The 23,840-nt window shown below is 42.0% G+C and overlaps 1 protein-coding gene and 1 long non-coding RNA gene across 4 annotated transcripts in view; one reads left to right on the forward strand and one right to left on the reverse strand.

Moving 5' to 3' along the window:
* Window positions 1-23,840, reverse strand: part of LOC134167567 (unconventional myosin-X-like) — a 96,315-nt gene that overhangs the window by 10,082 nt on the left and 62,393 nt on the right. For all 3 annotated transcript variants that reach the window (XM_062626347.1, XM_062626348.1, XM_062626349.1), the window contains 12 exons: window positions 21,597-21,896; window positions 17,595-17,634; window positions 15,316-16,107; window positions 12,570-12,693; window positions 11,837-12,080; window positions 10,892-10,987; window positions 9,143-9,236; window positions 8,440-8,495; window positions 6,854-6,996; window positions 4,986-5,180; window positions 2,518-2,675; window positions 1,158-1,281 (listed from right to left, as the gene is read on the reverse strand). In XM_062626347.1, coding sequence (XP_062482331.1) covers window positions 1,158-1,281; window positions 2,518-2,675; window positions 4,986-5,180; window positions 6,854-6,996; window positions 8,440-8,495; window positions 9,143-9,236; window positions 10,892-10,987; window positions 11,837-12,080; window positions 12,570-12,693; window positions 15,316-16,107; window positions 17,595-17,634; window positions 21,597-21,896 — 2,366 coding nt within the window. The remainder of the gene's footprint in view (window positions 1-1,157; window positions 1,282-2,517; window positions 2,676-4,985; window positions 5,181-6,853; window positions 6,997-8,439; window positions 8,496-9,142; window positions 9,237-10,891; window positions 10,988-11,836; window positions 12,081-12,569; window positions 12,694-15,315; window positions 16,108-17,594; window positions 17,635-21,596; window positions 21,897-23,840) is intronic.
* On the forward strand, window positions 1,276-11,700 carry LOC134167572 (uncharacterized). Its single transcript, XR_009966228.1, has 2 exons — window positions 1,276-2,199; window positions 10,334-11,700. It is a non-coding gene; the product is annotated as an uncharacterized LOC134167572 (long non-coding RNA).

Here is a 23,840-nt window from a genome sequence, read left to right on the forward strand (position 1 = left end):
GGCTGTAGGTCCTTCTGAATCTCCTGTACAGCCATTGCTTCCCCAATGGCCATGCATTAATTGTACAGTACCAATACACAGCCCTGTAGCAAGTTCCACAGTGGTTTTGCTCTGTAATTTTTCTGTATTCCAGAATTTGTTTTTAATTTGCTTTTAATCTGCCACTTCATTTGATCGTTGTATCACGAGTGAGCAGTTACTCCCCTTTCACTTTCTCCATGATAGTACTCTAGTCCTAAAAGCTTCCTTTTGAGGCTGAAGAGTTCTCCTCTATCTAGTCTCTTAATTGTAGGCAAGTCTTTCTATGCCTTTAATCTCTGAGTAGGTTTTTACTTCTCCTGTATCTTTGTTAATATGTGAAAGGCCAAACTGAATCCTGTATTCAAGATGCGGGTGCATGATACATCAGTAAAGACACACAGAGACTTTCATTTCTAAGCTTTCAAAACCTTGCATTAGCTGTTGTGTTTCTGTGCTCAGCACAGGACTTGACATTTTCATAAAGCTATGTAAATTTCTGTTCACTTTCCTAAGCAAAACTAGATCGCTACCCATGCAACACTGTTTTTCCCATATACATTGCTTTGCATATCCAGATTGAAATTAATTTCTGAAAAGATTCTGTGGCCCAGTCATTCTGTGTTAGGGATTCTTCTCTAGGGCTTCAGCAACAGCTTTCAGTTTTAGTATTGCCAAACAGTCTGGAATCATCAGCTAATGACCTCAGTTTGCTGGTGGCCTACCATACAGTCTAGCTCTTTCACATTCCTGAAGCTTTTGAAGAAACGATTCATCCAGTTTTACAGCAGCTTCTGTATGTGGGAATAATATCCCACTGCCAGTTGCATAATGTAATCCTGGAGCTATTCACAGTTGCAGCTAAAGGATGACAGGCTGCACAGATAGATGATAAACTGCCTGCCCCCATTTACTTTCACACTTAGTGTTCTTAAGATCCAGGACAGTGGACACAGAATACATTCTGGGCTGTGAAAGGATCTGCTCCCTCTCTGAACCCTGTGGGCTTCCCAAATGAATGTAAACCCAAATGAACTTCACCTGCATAGAGAGTGCTTACAGACCACTTTTGTGGTGTTTAGGCTCCACACTGATCCTCAAAATGTGTGCAGATTCTGCCACATGCATAAAATACTTACAGTTGACACTAACATCTCCATATGGTAGTGGGAGCAATGGCGAATGCAATGGGTGCTGGGTGTATCGCAAGATCGGGTTCCTCCTATATGTCTGTTCCACAACTTCAAAGTTTGTGCTGTTTTCCTGGGGGGGGGGGGGGGGAATAAGAAATAAAAGAGGATTATAATGATCCTTAAATGGGGTCAGACCTTCACAGGATGTCCTTACACATTTATGTTCAAGCTCAACCACCTTTATCTAATTTTCTGGAGGTCCATAGAGGGACTACGGGACAAAAGCATAATTCACATATAAAAACTGTTCTGTACGTTATTGCTGAAAATTAAACACAAGAATAGCCACACTGGGTCATACCAAGCACAGGATCCTCACTTCAAATGTGGCTTGTGGCTTGTGGCTGATACCTAATGCAGGCATGTAACAGACATATATGACATGATTCCTCCCTGGTATATCCTTCAAGCTTTCAACAGCAAATGGTTAACAGAGTTTCTGATCACAGATCCGCCATGTTTAATATGTAATAATGAGACTGGCCTCCCTGCATTTGCCTGGTTGTACTCCATGTGTTTACAGAATGGACAACCAAAGTGCACATGGTGTTAAAAATCTGGGCCTGTCACTCTCATATATATAGGCATCACCTTCCACATTTCATCCTATATTCCTTTCCTAATAATACTTAACATTCCATTTGTCCTTGAACCCCGAGCTGAAATTTTCCAAGGTTCTCCACGATCACTCCCAGCTCTTTCTTCCCAAATAGTTACTATATAATTGCATCTAGTTTAGAGCTCATCACAATGCATATGTTTTCATTACATTTCTTCTGAAATATGCTTTGGTCTCTCTTCTAATATGATTCTACATTTAATTTGCTACAGTTTCTGGAAAGAAGCCTTTTCAATAACTACTCCTGTTACAGTGGCACAATTTCTGCTATTTTGAAGGATGTTTTCTTTCTGCCCTTTTACTCTGCTATTACCCACTCAAGCCTAAGGTACATGGAGGACTTCAGGGTACAGCAAAGTCACATGGCTGGTAGGAATGGGAATTTTTATATTTGTGTCCAGAGGATGTTTAGGAAAGGATGAAACAGGGATTTGCAATTTGTAATTACACACAGTTGTAGCCTAGACTTACATAGATCAGACAACATGCTAATTCAAAGTAAAATTAACATAAGATTTGATTGTTTAGTTTCACAGTCATTTAGGTTTCTTCACTCCCTGCCTCCCCCCACCCCAGTACAGCAACCTCGTTCCTCGTTTCTTGCCACATTCTCAGCAATGACTGGGTAAGGCCAGTGGTGATCTGGCTGCTCCCAACTCACTTGGGAATTAGCATAATGCCACCTACCCTGATGTCACGAATGAGTTGCTGTGTAGGTGTTTCGATGGGAACTTTACTGTCAATGACACCTTGAATGGCAGAAGCCCAGCGCATAGCTTCATTCAACAGCTTCGTGTACAGTCTGTAAGAGTGCTTTCGCCCATGGACAATGATGTTCCAATAGCCTGTGGAGAAATAAAGAAGCTGGAAGGTAAAACTTGCTTCCATATTATGTAGTTGACTGGAGGTCAGCACATGTGACACCCATCTACAAAAAGGGAACTACAGGCCTGTCAGTCTGCCCTTGGTGCCCAGGAAGGTTATGGAGCAGATCATCTTGAGTGCCATCATGTGGCATCTACAGGTGATGAGTGGAGTTAAACCCAGTTGGTGGCCAGTCACAAGTGCTGTTCCCCAGGGCTCAGTACTGAGGCCAGTTCTGTTTAATATCTTTATCAACGATCTGGACAAGGTATTGAGGGCACTTTTAAGTAAATTTGTTGGGTATAGACAACACCAAGTTCAGCAGAAGTGTTGATCTGCTGGAGGGCAGGAAGACTCTACAGAGACATCTGGACAGGCTGGACCAATGGGCCAACTGTATGAGGTTTGACAAGGCAAAGTTCTGGGTCCTACACTTGGGTCACAACAACCCCATGCAATGCTACAGGCTTGGGGAAGAGTGGCTGGAAAGTTGCCCCACAGACAAGGACCTCAAGGTGGTGTCCAACTGCTGGATGAACATAAGCCAGCAGTGTTCCCAGGTGGCCAAGAAGGCAAACAGCATCCTGGCTTGTATCAGAACAGTGTGGCCAGCAGGACTAGGGAAAGCGATTGTCCCCCTGTACTTGGCATTGGTGAGGCCACACCTCAGAACACTGTGTTCAGGTTTGGGCCCCTCACTATAAGAAAGCCACTGAGGTGCTGGAGTGTGTCCAAAGAACAGCAATGAAGTTGGTGAAGGGTCCAGAAAAAAAAAGTCTTATGAGGAGTGGGTGAAGAAATTGGGGATGTTTAGCCTGGAGAAAAAGAGGCTCAGGGTAGGCCTTTTGAAAGGAGGTTGCAGTGAGGTGGGGGTCAGTTTCTTATCCCAAGGAACAAGCAATAGGACTTGAGGAAATGGCCTCAGGCTGCACCAGGGAAGGATTAGTTTGGATACTGGGAAAAAATTTCTTCACCAATAGGGTTGTGAAGCATTGGAACAGGCTGCCCAGGGAAGTGGTGGAGTCACCATCCCTGGAGGTATTTAAAAGACATGTAGATATGGTGCCTAGGGACATAGTTAAGTGATGGACTTGGCAGCGCTAGGTTAGCAGTTGGACTCAATGATCTTAAAGGTCTTTTCCAACCTAAATAATTCTATGATTCTCTTCCTGTTTGTAGCACATGTCAGAGAAAACCCTTGCTGCTTTGATAGCAACATATGGCTTGTCTAGTTAAAATTGACTAGATACACATTAATGCCCCTATTCCCAAAAAATATTTATCAGCAGGAAGGTCCTAATTCAATTTTTGGTACAAAGACAGCTTTCCAAGATAGATCTTACAGTGTAACATGAATACTTCCCTGCCAATCAGGCAAGTCACTTTCACAGACAGCATTTGGGATACACTGTGCTATTCATCACTCAGAAAATTACCATTCTACACACAACACCCAGTCAAATAGCCAAATGAATTCTCATAGCTTTTAAAAATACTGTATTTGTCATAAACTGAGAGGTGACAAATTCACCTTGCTAAAAGCAGCCCTAGATACTTGTTGAGATCAAAAACATGGACTACTTGTAGTAAGCGGAAGAAATTTTCTCTCATCTCACTTTACTAAATGCTTCCAGCTTCCAGCCCCTTTTAGAAATACCCCAAGTAATTCCACTACTCAAATGTCCAGTATTTCAAGTCTTGTTCTAAGGCTCATTTTCTTTGTCAGGAGGATTTCATCTTTTTTCCCTCCTGAACTCGTAAGGCAAGCCAGGGAGGATCATGCCAGATCCTGCCTTCTCAGAACTGTGTGACACTGCACAGAAAGCAAACAGAGGCCCTTGTAAACTTTTGTTTCTAACAAGTTAAGTGATGCTACAGAAAAGAGTGTATGCCACTGCTGTTATTTAAGACAATAACATTGTCCCCAGAGACAAATGTAGGTCATGCTACAAAGTGACAGTTATTTATAGAGATGTTCTGATAATTACAGTGTCAACTACAAGAATTCATGTCCCTTTGCCGATACAAATAGTAACACTACTCAGTGAAAAAACATCAGCACTGTGTAACTCCATCAGGTGTGAGGGACTTACTGTCACTTGCACACTCCTCTGGCCATTTGCAAGTCTCTTACAGTTTCTGTGAGAAAAGATGTTTGAAGCCAGACACAAAGCCTCAGATAACATCAAGACCACCTTCTCAACATGACACACCACTACATTCCTGCATTATCCCTTCTTCAGGGAACTTCACGCATGGAGGTCTGCTCATTATCACTTTCTTCCTCTTACCTGTGTCCTTGAAGACCCTCTCATCAGGCTGTACTACGGAGCAGAGGCTATTGAGCACTAGTGTGCCAAGTTTGGCAGCTGTGCGCTCAGATGACTTGTAGTAGTCAAGGGCAGTATTTGTCAGAACAAACCAGCGTTTCTTCATCTTCAGAGAGGACATCTTGTTGTTGCTCTGAACCTCCTTATGAAGCCAGCCTAGCACAGGAATACAGACATGTCAATGGTTTTGCCATCACAGCAATCTTGTCTCTTGCCTGGTGGCTCTCTAACTCAGGGACAAGATTTCCACCCCTCTGCAAAAGGCTCATACTGGGACCTACCAGCTCTGCTTTACTGGCTGTGGCAGTATTCTGTACAGTCTCTGTAAGAAAGTAGCCCAAAATTTTCCACTGAGCTGTTCCATCCTTCAACTCTATGTACTTTTTTTTTAATAATCTGTGGTTTAGTTTGTCATCACCATGAGGGCATCCTCTATTAAGAATGCTTCTTTCACAAGTCACAAACGTGAATAAATACTTTACAGTTCATTTCTCCAAAGAGATGCCAAATGCCTATCCAAACCTCAATGAAAAAGGTTTGGTGATACATGCATCTCTTCCTCCCATGGTCAGGAAAAATATGCCTCCTCTCATTTTACATTTAACACTATAAAAGAAAACATAACAGTCTGAGTTGTGAAAGCTGTCAAAAAGGCAATTTTCTATTCAGAGCTGTAAAAGGTAATGTCCACCCACAAGGCAAAAAGTTCAAAGAATGTGGGACTGAGCCCAGAGGTTCCATATAAAGAAAAGATAAAGAAACAGACCTTCCTGAACATGTGCCTTCATGGCTACACCACTGTCACTATGAAGTGCAGAGCATACACTGACTTTGCAAAGTAGCATTCCCTTTTATCTTAAACTAATGAACAATACAAGATGAACTGCTGCCTTGCAATTAAGTATTTAAAATTTAAGGTACTCACACTGTTGTTTGATACTCTGCTTTATATCATTTAATCTTTTTAAAATATTTAAGACTAGGATGGAAAGCTTTTGGTAACCCACTTTTGGTAACCCTCTTCTTCCTGTCCTCCTGCCTTGCCACGGGCACTCTTAGACCTTTATTCATCACAGACACTTTCTGGAAGGTGTAAGGCAATTTGCTCATGCTCCTGCCTTCCACAGATGGGATCAGGAGTGTCTTCATACCTTTAAGACCATGTGATGGGCGGAAAGTACTAAGGGAATTTAAAAATATTTGAGGCAAATGGGGTAATATTTGTAATATGTGTGATCAGAACTCATGCATCAGGTCCTCCATCACCAACTAAGCTCTAAACAGAGGCATAATTTAAACTTTTTGCTCAGCCTCAGAAAATTCTTTTTATCTAGCTATGTCGACCCTCATCAGGTTAGTTTGTTTAGCTGAGGACAATAGCAATCCCACAAAGATCTCTCTCCCTCCCTCTCTACATGACAGGTGTCAGAAGGAACAGCGCTTTCTGAAAACAAAAGCTGCAGTGTCATGTCACAGTCAGTCTAAGCCAGCTGGTCCTAAACAGCAGTCATGCTCCCTTCCTGTTCCCTGACAGCATTTGCTGGACATGTTGAAATAAGCTACAGAGCTAACATCCAAAAACTAAACATATAAAGAAGTACTTATTTTTTCCAGCTTTAGCTTTTTGAAACCACCTGACAGGGAATCATATATGAGTCAGTGCCAGCATAACACAGGACATGACAAGCAGCAGGCAGGAAGGTGGAGAGGGGCAAGGAATGATTGGTTTGGGGGAGCAGTTAGATGGGATTAGCTGCAATCACACCTCCCTACAGATCATAAATGGAAGACGAGTTTCATGTATCATAATCACATTCATTTCCTTTTACCTCTCACAAGGAACTCTTGGCCATCAACCTTAGATTCGCCTTTTGGTTTCTGCAGCAGGGAGATCCAGTGATGCATCTCCTCAGGAGTGTCGCTGTTGCAGTGAATAACTCGATTTGCTGTGATGATCACAAAAGAATTTGGTCTGCCAGAAAATAAAAGCATTGAAATTGTTGTAACCATAAAAATATCTCAACTCACAACACACCCAAAGCCATGTTCTCTACCTTTCCATATACAATGCAGAAAGAGTCTCTGAATACAAACTACAGAGGAGTGTAGAAAAACTTAAGAGCATCTCCTTTGCAGCTGATCTGAAAACTGATGAATGCAGGGACCAGATAAATGGAATTAAACATCTTTCAAAAGCTATTTCTGAAGACTAGAAAACATTAATCAGTTAATGACCAGCTGTAAAATGTCCTGGGTTCATAGGCACAGGACTTTGTTCTATCCTCCAATCGTACAGAGCTAGTGTTAGTACCACTAGACTGAGCTAGTACAGCCATTATCCTCACAGTTATTAACACCAGGCATGCAGTAGCAAACATAGGTCCCAACAGGGTCCTAAGTTAAAATGGGTTTGAGACTGGTTTTTAAGAGTATGAGCCGATCCTGGCAAAATAGAGGAAAAAACATTATGTTACTCCTAAATGATTCTGTTCTTCTCTTGCAACAGACAAATGCATCCTCCCAAAAGAACACTCACAGCTCTGCACAGAATTGATGCTCTACAGGAAAATGGAAAAATACAAATATGACCAGTTCCAAGAGGACAGACTCAAAGCTTTGAAAGCAAACACAGATTTCTGTTCATCTTACTATTTGTGCCTAGGTTTTTTTACTGGTACACAGATTAACTACGAGGAAGCCATGCTGAGAACTGGCTAAAACATTATGATCAATGAAATCTTAGTCTGCTAACAAGATACGCATTTCCTAAACTAGTAACCCCAAAGGCTTGATAACCTGTGTGAGAAAAAAAGAAAAACAGACCACAGAGGTAAATAATAGCTAACATTTTACTCCAGCACTGTAGTAAGAATCTTTGCCCTGGCTGAACCTGTTAACACTGTGGGAAATAATTAAATGTTAATGTAAGTGATATGAAATGTCTCCTCTCTGAAACAAACCAATCTGTGAACTAAAGGTCTGTGTTCTGTTGCACTGCAAAGATTTCAAGAACAATAGAGATTTCTCAATTTATCCATTGTTTTCCACATTGGTGTTTCTTTCCACTAAATTTATAACAAAATTACTCTGTTAAAAAACTGGAAGTGCTGCTTTTGCTGGACATTTTCGTTCAGTGTTAGTAATAGGTAAACCTGTAATTCCTTGAAATTGAGATTATGCTGTTTCCACTTTAAACAGGAAAAGAAGACCATTTTCACTCAAAGCAAACATATGCGGTGTGCAATTCATGCCTGTGAAATGACACAGCTTGAAACAAGCTACACTTCAGTTACGTTTACATGGAAAAGAATTCTCATGAATTTAAACAAATGTAAACCCCAAATAAAATCTGGACCTACCCACAAAAATGTTAGAGAGTTTTTGATCTAAGAGATGGTCACGTTGCTGTACCTACCGATCAGGATTGTCTGAGGCACAGACAGAGTCAATAAGCCCAACATCCAGGGTTCCCTGTACAGTGAGAAAGACACAGAGAACAGCAATTGCTTGCATCTTAAATTACAGACATTTTCCTTCATGAATGGGATTGGAACTGAAAATATCATTCTGAATTCTAACAGCTTGAGTAGAAATTAATATGTGAGAAAGGCACGAGTGAGTCACCTTTGCTCCCTGAACAGCACGAGAAGATGTGCAAGGGCTCCATAGGACTGGAGGAAAAAGAGCTACACATTTCCAAAGAGCATTATGAGGGTCTGAAATAACTTTCACTGGTATCTCAGTACTGGCAAAATACATAAATACATTGTTCTTCCCGACTGTGTATCTTCTGTCTGGAGTAACTGTGACCCAGACAGAAGTCCCAGACTAGTCCTATAATCCCATCAAAAGGCATTTTATCTGCATAAGGCAGCTCCAATTTTTCCCTCAAACCAAAAACAGCCATTAGTGATGAAGCTGAGCCACCCACCACAACTACCATGTTCCCCACTGCTTACCCTTTGTTCTATCATCTTTGTTGTTTCTTTATAATAATTGTGCAACTTTCTTACGCAGCTGATGAACTACATCACTGCAAGTGCTGGAAAAACATGCACAGAACAGTTAAACACAGAGGGCTCTAAGCACGTGCACAGACTGGTTGCACAGTAACTCACCACAGCATTTTTTGGATTGGCCTGTTCATCTTGCATTTCCCTCAGCTGCTGTGCTGTAGCGCTGTGTACTCGGCTCAGGACGTTAAACCAACCACTGGCAATAGAAACAGACTCACAGTTAAGATTTGGGTAGTGAAACTAGCTGTAGAATATGATCAAGGAACCTGGAGAGCTGCCAGCGGGAAAATTTCTTCATTCACAATTTCCTGAGGATTATAGTACAAAATGGCTCTTGGGCTGATCATACCAGATTCTAATGTCATCCTTCCTCCCTCCCTATTTATCCATGAAAATTCTGTGCACATTCTCCAACCCACTGACAGCTGCTCCCACAAAATCCAGTTTTCTACTTGCTATTCAAGGAACTGGAAGCAGGCAATCGCTTTACATAATCACATGTCGGCAGACTGAGAAGAGCATACAGTAGTTGTAAAGCAGTCGGGATCAGTTGGGAATCTTGCTGGACTAGAGTCCTAGAGGCGGCTGAAAGCCTTTCTAACTAGTGTCTCTCTGATCTGCTCATAAACTCAAAAGTCTTCTGGCTGCCAATCGTGCAGGATTTATAAGTTAATTTGGAGTTAAATTATTTGGCTGTGAAAGAGCTTCTCATTACAGACGTATCTCGAGGCTAATCTCTGTTACAGAGCAAGCAGATTCTTATCTGCAGCTTCCAATGATTATCGACAAACATCTAGACTCCATGAAGGATTCTCAAACTGGATACTCTATCAGATCTGCTAATCTTGCTACTGCAAGATAAGTGTTGGTATTTCTTGTGCCTCAGAACAGAGACTGATACGGCATTGACAGAGGCCACATTTGTTTTATACTTCTAGCAATTCTGCAATGTTATCTTAGGGCAGGCCCATTCCTTTTCCCTCCAGTTGTGGAAGTTCTGGGTTCAGAAGTTACTGTTTCTTCAGCTACTGCCCCTTGAATTTGCCTGTTTCTTGTTCATGTGGCTGTTCTTCAGACTATTTCTGTTAGTGTCTAAACACCTTCCCCCACACTGTTCCTACATCCAAATGAAATAATAAACAACCCTAAATAACTTCACAGAATCAGATTAAAGTAGATCAGAGAAGTAGCTACACTGGCTGAGCTGAGAGAGTAGAAGCCTTGGTAGCAGTGGGAAAAGTGGGAAGACATGAGCAGCTATGGACAGTAACCTCTTAACTTGGCTTTGCATAGGCAGAATAGGTGGTCCAACCTGCCCTTAAATGACTGATCCCCACTGTCTGGCCAGGACACCAAGAAGGAAGGACATGAGTCATTTGTTTGCTTTGCACTGAGAAAAATTTATCAGATGACACTACAGACTGATAAGCTGCAGCCTCTTCTCTGTCTCCTGGGTAAAACCCAGCTGCTCTCGCAATCATTTACAGACAACATGAATAGACTTTTTGTTTGATTCAAGATTCCATTTAATAAATAAATCAGCTATTAGATGTTCCAGTTTACATTAAGGTTTTGTGTGTCTCCTGAAGTAACCCTTGAATTCAGCATGCTCACAGCCACATAAGAAGGTGGCAGTCCTCTAACTGAGGCTGAACCACCATCCCAGAAGCTGCAACTGGGAGTCCCCAGAGTAGGTGTGGTACCTCCCAGTAAGCACAAAGTGAGAGTCAGGAATGAATCCCCTCTTTTCTCCAGCAAAAGGGAAGTGATTACATTTCCCAGGCTGTCCCATGAGCAAGTTGGGTCACACTTGCACTGAATGAACAAACCTAACAAAACCTCCTCTTGTACCTGGCATCCTCTGGTGACTCTGCGACAATGTGATAAACTCTGTCTTCTGTCACGATGTCCAAGGCATTCTCCTTTTCATGAATGTCCACAATCTCTCTGTAACACAGCAAATCACAAGAGTCAAGCCCAAAAACCTTTCACAGGCATGAATTCCATCTGGCCAACTTTTTTTTCCACATTGTTACCATTCAACATAGAGAAGAGAAAGCACTGATTCAGATGGCTTATAACCCCAACAGAAACACATTTTTATCAACATACATTAAGGATTTTAGGATCTCCTTAAAAAGATTTGTGCTGTTAATCTACTACAAAAGCAAAGCTTAAGGTGTTAAATGGTTTTTCAAGACACCAGCAGACTACAGGATTACATGGAAGAAGAGATAACAAGGAAGTTGATACAGAGGGTGGTTTACAAGTAGGATGTGCCACACTTTTCGGCACTTTACAGGACCACATAATGCTAACAGATGACTAGTCTCTCCTTTCCTACAACAGGAGCTGAGAAATTGGCTAAAGCAGCAAAAAGAGCATCCGGGACTCAGGAAAAAGCATAGTACATGTTGCCAAATTCAGATCCCACTGTGAGCTTCATACCACCTCTGTGAATGCCTGGAGATGCCAGGAAACAGATGGAGTCAGGGTAGGGGAGAATGCATGGGGTATGTACTTAATTAGACCCTCCTGTTCTGGCTCCTTCCATGGAGCTTGGAAAGAGCTCCTGCTGAATTATGAAATGCAAGTCTGGAAAAAGAACTACCAAGTAATTCCAGACTCCCTCCAGAATAAAACTACAAGTTCTAATTGTCTTTTTCTTTCCTTATGTTTCTGATTCTCCTAGGCCTATGGGAAATACATAGGCTGATGAACTGGCAGCACTAAACACTTCATTATTAATTTAGAGCGTGAATACTGGGGATCACAAGGATTTACTTCTTCACTCACTTTGCCCTTCTGATATCAATTGTCCCCTTCAGCTTTTCTTCGCTATCATTCTCGAAGTACATCAGCTTGGATTCTCGAAGCACAAACCAACGACGTTTCCAGTTGCGACGTGAAAGTGTTGACATTCCTCCACCTTTTTTATACAGCCAGCCTGACTTCAGTGCCTCTTGCTTGGTGCGAAACCACATGAAGGCCTCGTTCTTCAGAACGCACCAGCGCCGCCTCCATGGGTTCATGAGACCTCCTGAAAAGCAAGGAAGCAAGATTTCATCAGACATGCAACAAGGGCCATGCTTCCATTCTGACCCTCCTTCTCTGGCACTCGGTAGGAACTTCAGTTCCTAGATGAAACAAAGGAGCTGAAGGAGGGAAATAAGGTTATGCTTAAGTCTGGACAGAGAAAAACCACAACAAACTAGTGAAACAAACACAAAATATAGAAATACATGCACTACTATATTTTTATACTATCTTCAGTTTTGTAGCTCAGAATGAGTAATTTAAGCCCATACTAAGAGGGCACAATTAAGTCCCAGTGGCAAAGAAAACCAGTCCAATTCCCTGACATCCACCTCCTAGTTGTTTGATTTGCTTGCATTAAATAAAAGAAGGGGTAAAAAAAGAGATTAAACAGAGAACTAAGAGAAGACGAAGATGATGGCTCTGGAGAAACAGAAGAGGGAAGTGGGCTTTGTGGATTCCATCCTTCCAAAGTGTTGGCTAAAGCACTTACCTTTCATGTAGAGATAGCTGTGAAAATAGGGTGGTCCTGTGCCATTGAAGAGAGTGACTCTTCCATTACAAAATTCTTCATCTGTATCAATGTAAACATCCACTTCTTCTTCACTCTCCAGGAACTACAAAGAAAATAAGAAATACAGGCTACTCGGGCTCTCCTGATTGCAGGAGTGGAGCAAATTAACAAGGTTAGAGAAGTCACATGATCAGAAGGTGCAAAATTACACATACTCCCTGTACAAAAAAAGCAATACAGTAAAATCAGAGGCTTGACCGCTTACCCATTAATGCCTAAAGCAAGAGTCTCCAGAGCATGGAATTTCCATATCAGAAAGGAAAGTGACATTCAGCAGTGGAAATGGCTAGAAAACTCCAGCTACCTGCGGTAACAAACTTTCCTGTTTCAAGGCAGAGCCTGCAGTCCAAAGATCTAAACTACTGAAATAATATCACAGTATTTGCTCATCCCTGTTCTACAACAACCCTCAACCATAAGAAAGTGCTTTACACACAAAACCCCATATTACCCTAACATTTCCTTTAGTTTAAATACAACTTCATTTGATTGGCTTTATTAATTTAATACTAATAAAGGCAGCTCCTTAGACTTTTTCTTTCCCCAAATGCATGTTGCTTTTTCTCATGTTTCCCTTCTGTCCATTCTCTGTGACCCTGCAAAGTGCTACTCTTTTGTCTCATTCCTGTTCCACTCAGTCATGCTCCCTCCCTCTCTTGCCATTAAGTTTCAAAAAGCAAGTACTCTTGGACTAGCAGCTACTGATGGGCTCTTGACCCTGCTGCAGTTATCTCTCGTATGCCTCTTGCCATGACATAGTATCAGCTGGATTTTTCATGGGTCTTGCTCACTGTGCAGCTCAATAAAACCCTCCACTTCTTATTTACATTTTATGAAGAACGGTGGAAACTGGTCTAGGCTGTGACAGAATGATTCATGACTTGAAGATTACCTGACAGTGATCCGAGTACCTGCCCACAGAGAAGGTACCTTTACTCAAGCAGATCACATCATAAAATATTCTGATGGCTGCCAGCTGACATTAGGGAAATGCAAACAGGAAAAATCAAGCAACTTTTTTAGAGAGGTCGCAATCTGCCATTGGAAAAGAATAGCAAAGGAAGTAAACCAAATTCCTTAAAAATCAATCATTCAATCATAGAATCATAGAATGGTTAGGGTTGGAAAGGACCTTTAGCTCACCTAGTTCCAACCCCCCTGCCATGGGCAGGGACACCTCACACTAAACCAAATCACCCAAGGCTTCATCCAACTTGGTCTTGAACACTGCCAGGGACGGAGCATTCACAACCTCCCTGGGCAACCCATTCCAGTGCCTCGCCACCCTAACAGGAAAGAATTTCCTTCTTATATCCAACCTAAACTTCCCCTGTTTAAGTTTTAACCCGTTACCCCTTGTCCTATCACTACAGTCTCTAATGAAGAGTCCCTCCCCAGCATCCCTGTAGGCCCCCTTCAGATACTGGAAGGCTGCTATGAGGTCTCCACGCAGCCTTCTCTTCTCCAGGATGAACAGCCCCAACTTCCTCAGCCTGTCTTCATATGGGAGGTGCTCCAGTCCCCTGATCATCCTCGTGGCCCTTCTCTGGACTTGTTCCACACTTCCATGTCCTTTTTATGTTGAGGACACCAGAACTGCACACAATACTCCAGGTGAGGTCCCACAAGAGCAGAGTAAAGGGGCAGGATCACCTCCTTTGACCTGCATCCTTTTGATGCAGCCCAGGATACGGTTGGCTTTCTGGGCTGCAAGCGCACACTGCTGGCTCATGTTCATTTTCTCATTGACCAGCACCCCCAAGTCCTTCTCCGCAGGGCTGCTCTGAATCTCTTCTCTGCCCAATCCGTCCTTTTCTAAAGATATTTTGTAGCTCAAAGCTCTATTCTCAGAGACATAAATTATCTTAAGTATTTTTATGGCTATCTTTGGCTTCACACCTGAACTCCTCACAACCTTATGTGGGGTTACCTGGCATCCGGTTCTGTAAGGGGATTTATCATTGCATTATTAAGCAACTAGCCTCAGGGCACTCAGGAAGTTCAGAGCCTAGTATGGGATCTAAACTGAGGTGCACCAAGTGTAAAGCTAATAGCCCAGCTTTACTACCATGTCACTGTCCCTGTGGTAGGAATGAAAAGGTTCAGTCTCGGTTATGTGTACTGGGACCTAGCCCGGATAAGCACAGCAATTTCTTGTAGCCTTAGAATAGCTTATCTGTTACACAGTAGCTGAAAATAAACCCTTGACGCTGAACGGTAACAGGACCAGAACAAGAGAAGCTTTAGTGATGGAAACAAATCAAACCCCAGCCCTTCCCATTTCCTCTTGTGACTGTCCACTGAAAGCTCAGGCTACTTCTGTGAAATCTCTCTAAGGCAAAACACATACCTACAAGATATTAGTTGCCTGCTTTCAGTCTTCCTAAAGGGTATTAGGTTAATATAAGGTGACGGAAAAACCCTAAAATAGTCTAGAGACATGTGCTAGCTTCTGTACCAGTAGACACTGGACAATCGCAAGCCCTCTGGCCTTCAGCCTACCTATGACTCTTCCCTTTTTTTCAAGCTGATTATTGATGTAACAGGGAATTATATGTTAGTAATAATACGCAGAGCAAGCAGACACAGAGTAAGAAGACAAGGATATTAAAAATACCAACAAAGTTACACTAGTGTCTGGAAAAGTGAAGGGAGAGCATCTTACCGAGTCCAGGCTGCCACGGTTGGACTCCAGGCTGGTACCATGGGAGTGTCTCAGACCTTCCTCACCATTCAGAGGCTCAGCTGAGGTGCTACCTGCATCTCCACAGCCATCAAATTCCTCATGGTCATAGTCAGACTCCACATCTGGGGGGGAAGTGTAAATCGGATCTCCCACCTCTCTACTGTTACTCCTTTGTGTATCTGAGACAGTGCCGTAAATGGTCTCTGCTGGGTCAGATAGAGCCCTCTGCTCCTTGGGGCTAGTGGTTCTATCCACAGGTTGTTCTGGAGCTGGAACAACCTCTCCAACTTCCCTATGGAGAAGTGAAAGGCTTGTCTCTGTGACTGTCTCTGAGTAGTTGCTGCTGTTTCTTGTGCCATGCTGATTCAAGACCACCAAACTGGAAGTTGGTCGTCCTTCGTCATCAGCATGAAAACCCTCATCCACTTCTTCTTCAGCCAGTGGTGCCACCAGGCTGCAGTCAGTGTTTAGTGTCCCCTCACTAGAAAGTGAGCGCTCCAAGTTCTGCACACTTTCATCCAGATTGCCAAAATCCAGCAGCTCCAAGAACTCCTGGGCAACCCTAGATGCCTCCTTTTCCAGCCTCTGGATCTCTTCTTCTCGCTGCCGATTGATTTCATTCCTGGTATTTTCACAGATGATTGACATGTGATCCTCTTTCTGTTGCTGCAACTTCTCAATCTCCTTCTCCAGTCTTAAGATCTCCTCCATCTGACGTCTCTCCTCTTCTTGCAGGGGAATATCTACCTCCTCAGTCTTTACTGCTTCCACCTTAAAGAATTTATATAACAGTGTTAAAGCAGTTTCTTCAACTTATATGTGCTCCTTGCCTGGATCCTTAATTCCTCACACCTTGTTTGCCTTGTACTTTCCATTTGCAAAGAGGTGACTCTAAGCATCCTGCAATCATCCATGGTATAAAAGCTAAAAGTAGAACTACTGGATTTTCATGTACCTCCTTTTTTTCCAGCAGCCTACCTCCTTTCTGAATCTTACAAATAAGCTCACTGGAATCAGTGAAATTTTAGAAGATCCCCTCTGTCTGCTGCTCATATTATAGCCCCTTGCACGCTACAATTTGGGTAAAATCATTCTGAAAGCCCATCGCCTCTTTTTGAACTATCTCACACACATAAAGGAGCAATATGAATACATGTATGCGCTGCCTGCTTAAGAGCTGAAGGTTTCCTGGAAATTCATTGGAAGATTTGGGGATCTCATTGCTTCCTGAGCTGGGGGTCTGACCATCAGAATCTAGGTCTGGAAGGGGTACTTGCAGTGAAGTAAGGACTGCATCCATTCCAATCCCACTCCACCAAAACTCCACCCAGAGTTTCTTGGCATTCTTTAGCATCACTGGATGGATGATGACTGGCTGCTGAAGACTCAGTCTTCCTGTTCTCCATAACTGAAGTAACAGGAAATTTCTAGCAAGTACACAATAATTAGCAGACGGAAGATACTGGTAACTTTCACTGACATTTAGCTGTAAGATAAAGCCACCCTCCCCTCGACGGAGGATGTTGAAAACACACACACACATGAAAAAACAAAAATAAATTCCAAAAGGATTTCATGTACTTCCTGACTGGAGTATGACAATGCAGCCAATAAACCGGCCCATTTAAGGTACAATCCTTGCTTTCTTTAGTTATCCTGTTGATTGCTCTCTACTTGACTCTTACTTGTGGACAAATATATATACTCTAACTTGTCATCTCTCCAGAACAGACCTGGCCTAAAACTGGGGAACAAGTGGTTTGAGACAAGAAGTAAGAAAATGCACAGCTGTTTTCACACACCTCAGGGTAGGTGGTGTGCTCTTTGATATAGCAAGTACCAACAATTAGATCAGTTACAAGGGCTTTATTTTAGCCATGGCAGCAGCTGGCTGCACTCTTATTTTGGCTGTTACAGGCAACAATCCAGCAAAACAGACTGTGTCACAGTTCAGCACATCACAAGGTCATATAATAAGCTCAAGCAGTAGAGAGAAGAAAGGATGCTGCATGTTCAATATGAAATTTTCAAATAGGAACTATGCAGGCTGGTACAGGAGCCTTGAAAAAAACACCACCTTGTTCACTCTATGCTTCTCTGCCAAAGCCAAACATCTGCAGGTTTTGAATGAACAAAGGCAATTTCTTAAATAGTGTTGCCACAATAAAAATACTAGCTCTGGTCAAAGCGTAGGCAATGAGGGACCCTTCACAGATACTCAACAGAAAACATATGTAAAGAATAACTCTTAAACTTACCTGAGCCACCTGGAGTAGCAGATTCAGTTGGTCCTTTTCTCTATTAAGAAACAAGACACAACAGTCAAGAGATAGTCCCAGTCTTCCCACATGAGGCTTTCAGAATTACATGGACACATCATCCCTCCATGGTTAAGGTTAAAAGTAAGGTACCCGTGGTAAGACTGGTTTAAAAGCTTTTGTAATTTAGTAAAAATTCAATTCTCTGTGGTTGGCATGACCTTTGTGGATACAACAGATTTCCTCCACACACGTAGCTTTCAGATCAATCAGGAAACTGGACTAGGTAGAATACACTAGGAAGGACATTGGAAACACTGTCAGAAAGACTGGTCAGGTAAACTCATGATAAATGTAAACAGAATCTTCTGAAGTACTGCACATCCATGGATATTAAATGAGACTGTACCTGCATGCCTGTCAGATACCAGGAAACCGTGTGTGTTTGGTTTGTTTAAAAAAACCTAATTATTGTAATACCAGAATGGAATTTGTGCTTGCTTTGGCTTTTACTTCCTATTCTGGAGACCTGGGTGCTCCAGCTTGTGTAACTTCTCAATGGCATGCAAAACCTAGTTTACTAGTAAGGGCTGTAAGAGTCACTTTGTTAGTAAACATGAGTACAAAAGAAAACTATCCCACTGTGCTGCACCTCCACTCAGATCAAAAAGGTTGTACTTCAAGAGAAAGCTGCCACTATTATGGCCAGTTTCTCCATAGCGAGCATGTTACAAGCAACTAACTAGCCGAAAATGCCAGGGTCACGCACAGGGAGCAGGGACAGTATGCGGCTGGATGGAAGAGTCTGCCTGTAGTAACCACTGTGCAGCTGAATTCAGACTGGCAGTGGGAATTTTCAAATCTATAATCCGACCCCAAGCAGAACAAGAGGGCAACAATATTTATTTCCCAGGGCCTTCAGCTTTCCCAGCCAAACTCTAAATTGCAGCTGCAAGTCACAAAGTCCTCACTCTTGTGCTCTCCCTCTCAAAAAAACAAAATCCAGGAAATGTTTATAAATGAAAGCTGACATAAGCGAGATCCAGATGGTTCCAACTCTACTTAAAGATCTCTAAGAGCCATGGGTTAAACAACTGCCTTAAATGATAAGGCAGAGAAGTAGAGCCATTTTAAAACAAATCAAGAATACCACTTACAATCTACACACTAATTCCTGCAACTGTTCCTCGCGTTTTTTTAGACCTCTGATATTTCTTGCTGCTTTCCATTCATCTCCAACTGATCCACACTCTTCCTGAAATGTGATACCCAAAACTAAGGACAGTACTCCAGCTGAAGCCTTACAAGTGCCAAGCGGAACAGAAGAATCACCCCCACATCTCACAGAAAGGATCCTGTTTATAGACAGGATTTGCTTTCTCCTCTCACACAGCATGACACTGGAAACATGCTCGACTTAGCCTCCAAATCTTCTTCTGCAGTTGAAGTAGGCATTCGTTTTTCTCTCTCTGTGTATTTGATTATTCCTAAGTGTAGATCTGCATATGTTTGCATTGGAAGTTAGCCTATGTTTTCCAGACCCTTTCTTCAATTTGCCAGAATTATTCAAATTATAATCCTGTCTAGTTTTATACTTACAGCCCCCCAACAGATGGTTTTATCTGCAGATTTAATAAGGGTATTCATATTTCCTCATCCAACTGATTATGAAAACATTGTACTAGTACCATACCCAGCCCAAACCATGGAAGAATCCCACTCAAGAGTTCTTTCCTACTTAATGAAAGACTACTATTGCTTACTAATTAAGATACAATGGGTTGGAACTAGATGATCTTAAGGTCCTTTCCAACCCTAACTATTCTATGATTCTATGAATACAATGCATTAAAAACACAAATCCTAATCTTGCTTCATGTATTTTATTTCCCAAACCACATTCGTTATAGTGTCTTACAGGATTGTCATAACATGCCAAAGTCCCTACCTATCACGTTATCCACCCTGCATGGCTTTTCCCTATCCAGAGGGCATGCCATAAACTATCACAGGAGGAAACAAGTAACTTAATGCTGTTTGTTCTTCAGAAATCCATGTTAGCTCTTAACTCCTTTATCAAGCATTTTCCACTGTTTGTTTCAGTATCTTCTTGAAACTGAGGTTAGGCTGACTGGTCCACAGTTCCCTCATTCTTCCAATCTTAAATGGGGGTTTGGAATTTTCCCATTATATGGAAATTCCACTCATACCCACAAAGGAGGAGAAAGAGAATAAAACTGAACTGCTTCAGCTGGTTCCTAAAGTACCCAAACATTGATTTTACCAAGTCTGGATGACTTTGTAATCTGATTTATCCGAGCATTCTCTAACCTTTTATTTTCCTACTAGGTTCTCAATTCACATCTGTGCTGTTTTATTCCTTCTGGGGAAGACAAAAAAAAATAGTATAAAATACTTCAGCTTTCTCAACATTGTAATTTTTCTTCCTGTTGAACAGTAGAACCTAATTGCTCCCTATCTCCCTAAGTGTATGCACAATAACCGCATGCCAACTTTTAGTTTGTTACAATTCATGTTGCATCTTGGGCCTTCCAATTTTCTCCTTGCATGTGTGTTGGGTTTTTTGCTTGTTCTCGGTAGATTACCCAATCCGCAATTTCTGTGGACTGCTACTTCATTTTTGAGGTCCCATGGAAGTTCAGGATTTAGCCAAGTTGGTCTGCTAGTACCTTTTTGGCTACTCACTCTGAATGAAGCCATTCGACTTCAAGCAGAAAATGAAATGAAAATGAGCAGTTCACCCAATTCCTAGAAACACTGACACTTCTTTACAACGATGCTGAGTTCATCACACCTTTCACGGGCTGGGAACCAAAGGGCAGGAACAGAAACACACTAGACTGAATAAGCTAAGTGGGTTCTTTTATCTAGGTAGGGACAGGCTCTACATAGTACAATGAGGACTTTAGACCCGAGAGAGTGCCTGTAGTATTTGACATTCTGAACTTGCACAGCTGCTGTTGAAAACTGACATATTGATAAAATGGAGCCTTCAGTGTTGTTCAACAAATTCCTTGACCAAACTTCATCACTGGTGTCACTGACTCCATGTCTTGTCCCAGCAGCCACATCACCCTACTATCTCCAGTGAAATTGCAAGCAATTTCTTTTTCTTGTGACATGATTCTAACCTTAGAATTTTCTGATGCTTGTCACACATCTTAAGTCTGCCCAGATCCAACATCAGGACAAGTATGTTACAAAAGACTATAAAAACCATAACCAACTATTTATGAAAAACTTAATGTCACAGGATTATTTGTTCAAACTTCTGTAATAATCTCATAGTTGAAGTTTTATGCTTCTTAAAACAAGTATCAAAAGAGACCCGGTTTTGCTAGAATGTAGGTAACCATGGAGTAAACAGTAAATGATACGAGGTGCAGGATTCTCAATAGGTGTACTGTCACTGCTCACAGATTGCCTCTTTTTGCCACATTAGCTCTTCCTTTCTCCTCCTGATCTCTTGACACATCCATATCCCTGATGAGAGATACACAGCAGCAGGAACACATGTATATTCTCATGAATGTAAAAACAACAGTAGCAGCAGAGGCACACTGCCCATCTTGCTCTCTGATGCATCTCACTGGATGTACCAAGACCCATGATACTGGTATCTTCTCATAATGCTAATGCTTCCAGAGTTTGGAAGACTGCATAAGTCTTCCTTTACCACTACAAAAGCAATGAGAAAAATATGCATCTCTGCCCAATCAGTGAAGCTTTCATGTACTTTCCAAAGCAGAATACCATGCAGATTCCAAAGGGAAAAATGCACTGCAATTTGACTTCCTAAAGGAAGCAGGATACTTCTTTTCTATGCTGCTTTTCTATTCTAAGCTGCCCACAAGCACACCCCAACTCTGTCCCCTGGCATTAGGACGCTTTCTCATGCAACTTCTGTTCCAGTGTCGCTAGACCTGCTTGTACACCTCTCTTAGTGCTAGGGAACTGTAAGTGCAAGATGCCATCTTGTACCTTTCCTTCACCTCTTCCTGTTTCCTCCTACGCTCCTCCTCTTCTTGCCATTGTCTTTCCTCTTCCTTTCTTCTGATCTGTTCTTCCTCTTCTTGCCTCCTTCTCTCCTCCACTTCCTGCTTCCGCCGGAGTTCCTGCTGCAGCAGGTGCTGGTAGAGGCTGCGAGCCAGGCGGCCACGCCAGTGCTTCTGCAGGGTGACTGCAGAGGCCTTCAGTCGCAGCAGGCTCTTCTTCCAGAAGTACGCTCGGTAGTTCTTTTGGATTATAACAACACTGGCTAGCACCTTCTGATACTTCTTCCTAAAAACAGAACCAGATACTTAATGCGCCACGAAGTAATACAGGTTTTGCATTTCTCATGCCCTGGTATATCGATCAATCTTACCATGCCCACAGAAAAATTAATTTGGAAAAACAGCCCTCAGAAATGACACGATTTCTGTACCTTTCCTGCCATTACCCATAAATCATATCCTCCTCACTGCTCTCACTCCTCTACCTACCACTGGTTTGTTTCCATGGGTGCCTATGTTTGTGAAGACTTTCAGAGGATGAAGGACAGGTATTTAGGACATGGAAAGAGATGGCCCACTGGTCCAAAGTCTCCTTGCCTTGCACATACACACATTCACTGTGCAATTAGCGTAATCGCTCACTGTGGATTTATTCTAATAAAAGCATCTAAATGGCCTTACTATATGAGAACCAAGTCCCAGACTGACCTATCTTTTCAGTGGCCAAAAGTGAATTACTCTAGGAAAAGCAAAAATGGGGCAAAAAGGAATCTGGTCACATTAATCTTGCATTGTTTGGGGGAAAACATAGTGATACAACAATATTGATTGCTGAATGTAACATTGTAACAGGCTCCCACAAACACATACTTATATTGCACAATATTTTGCTTAAACAATAAAGATAATCAACTTTGCAGCACTTTAAAACAAACAAAAAAAACACAGAAGAGCCTTAAAAAAAAAAATCATCAGTATTTCTACAGTCTGGTGAAGTTCTAGAAAAGTCAGCTCTTGCCTCTGCATTACAGACTATTTTGACCAAGAACCTGAAAAAAAAGTCACTGGTAGAAGTTTGCACATGATACACAAACTAGGCAAATCTCAAAGAGTTACTATTACACAGTAATCTGTAAGCTATTTGTAAAGCTAAATTTGTAAGCTAGATTCAAGAAAACATTAAACAATCCAAAAGAGCCAAACATAAGGTCTTGTATAGAAGAATCAAAGGCCAAACACACCTGATGTGGGTCTATGTTAGAAAGCAGCAAGTTAAAAAAAGATTTTGGGGCCACAGATGATCAGATCCCATCAAAATGCTATAAAAAAAATAATCACTGTGATTCTTATACTTCCAAGCATAAATACTGTGTAGAAGGGGATTGCACTGCTTCTTTTATCCTGTGTTCAGTGTTAGCACCTCCATTTCAAGACCAATGTTAGACCCTGAAGTGATTTCTGACGAAGCAGGATTGGAAGCAGAAATTCTGGCTTACAGAAAGAGAGCACTTGTTTCGTGACCTTAAGAAAGAGAAGGCTATGGAAATGCTCGATCCCTGTCAAAGTACCCACATCTTTGGGTGCCATTTCCATTTATCCAAAAGGAGACATAAGATTTAATTGACCTGAAGCTGAAGTCTGTTTAGCCTGAAAATAAGTGGATATTTTTTAGAAGTAATTGAATATATCTTAGACACCTTAAGATCTTGCTGTAGGGAAAGGATCACTGATACTATCAAAATCAAAACCTTCTTTATTCCAAACCAGAATTTGCAGAGGGAAATGCTATGGGCTGTTATGCAGGACCTTAGGCAAGCAGGGTACAGTAATCCTGTGAGGTCTTGCAGTCCTAGAAAGCACACTGCTCTCACATATCCTTCCCACAGACTTTCTGCAACCCCTTGAGGAAAAGGCACACCTCAAAATCCCTTTCCTGGCAATCAAACCCTTTTCAAACGGCAACAGGGACCCATGCTGACAGTTTGCCACCAACCTGCACATCAGATATGTCAGCCTAGTCAAGAAATCCAGGAGAGGGATGCTAATAGCAGTAGTGTGCAGAGATCATGCTCTTTTCCGTAAGTATTAAGTCAAAGGGAGGAAACACAAAGAAAAGGAAAAGGAAAAGGTGATAAGAAGTGGAGGTTTTAGATCAATTGCTCTTGAGCTGCAGTCCCCTCACCGCTGCTCCCTCTGTTCTCCCTGTGCCCTGCACATGGGGTGCGAACAG

Source organism: Pezoporus occidentalis, unplaced genomic scaffold, assembly GCF_034315485.1.
Source record: "Pezoporus occidentalis ecotype Australia unplaced genomic scaffold, CSIRO_AGI_Poc_V1 ctg291, whole genome shotgun sequence".
Taxonomy (NCBI): Eukaryota; Metazoa; Chordata; class Aves; order Psittaciformes; family Psittacidae; genus Pezoporus; species Pezoporus occidentalis.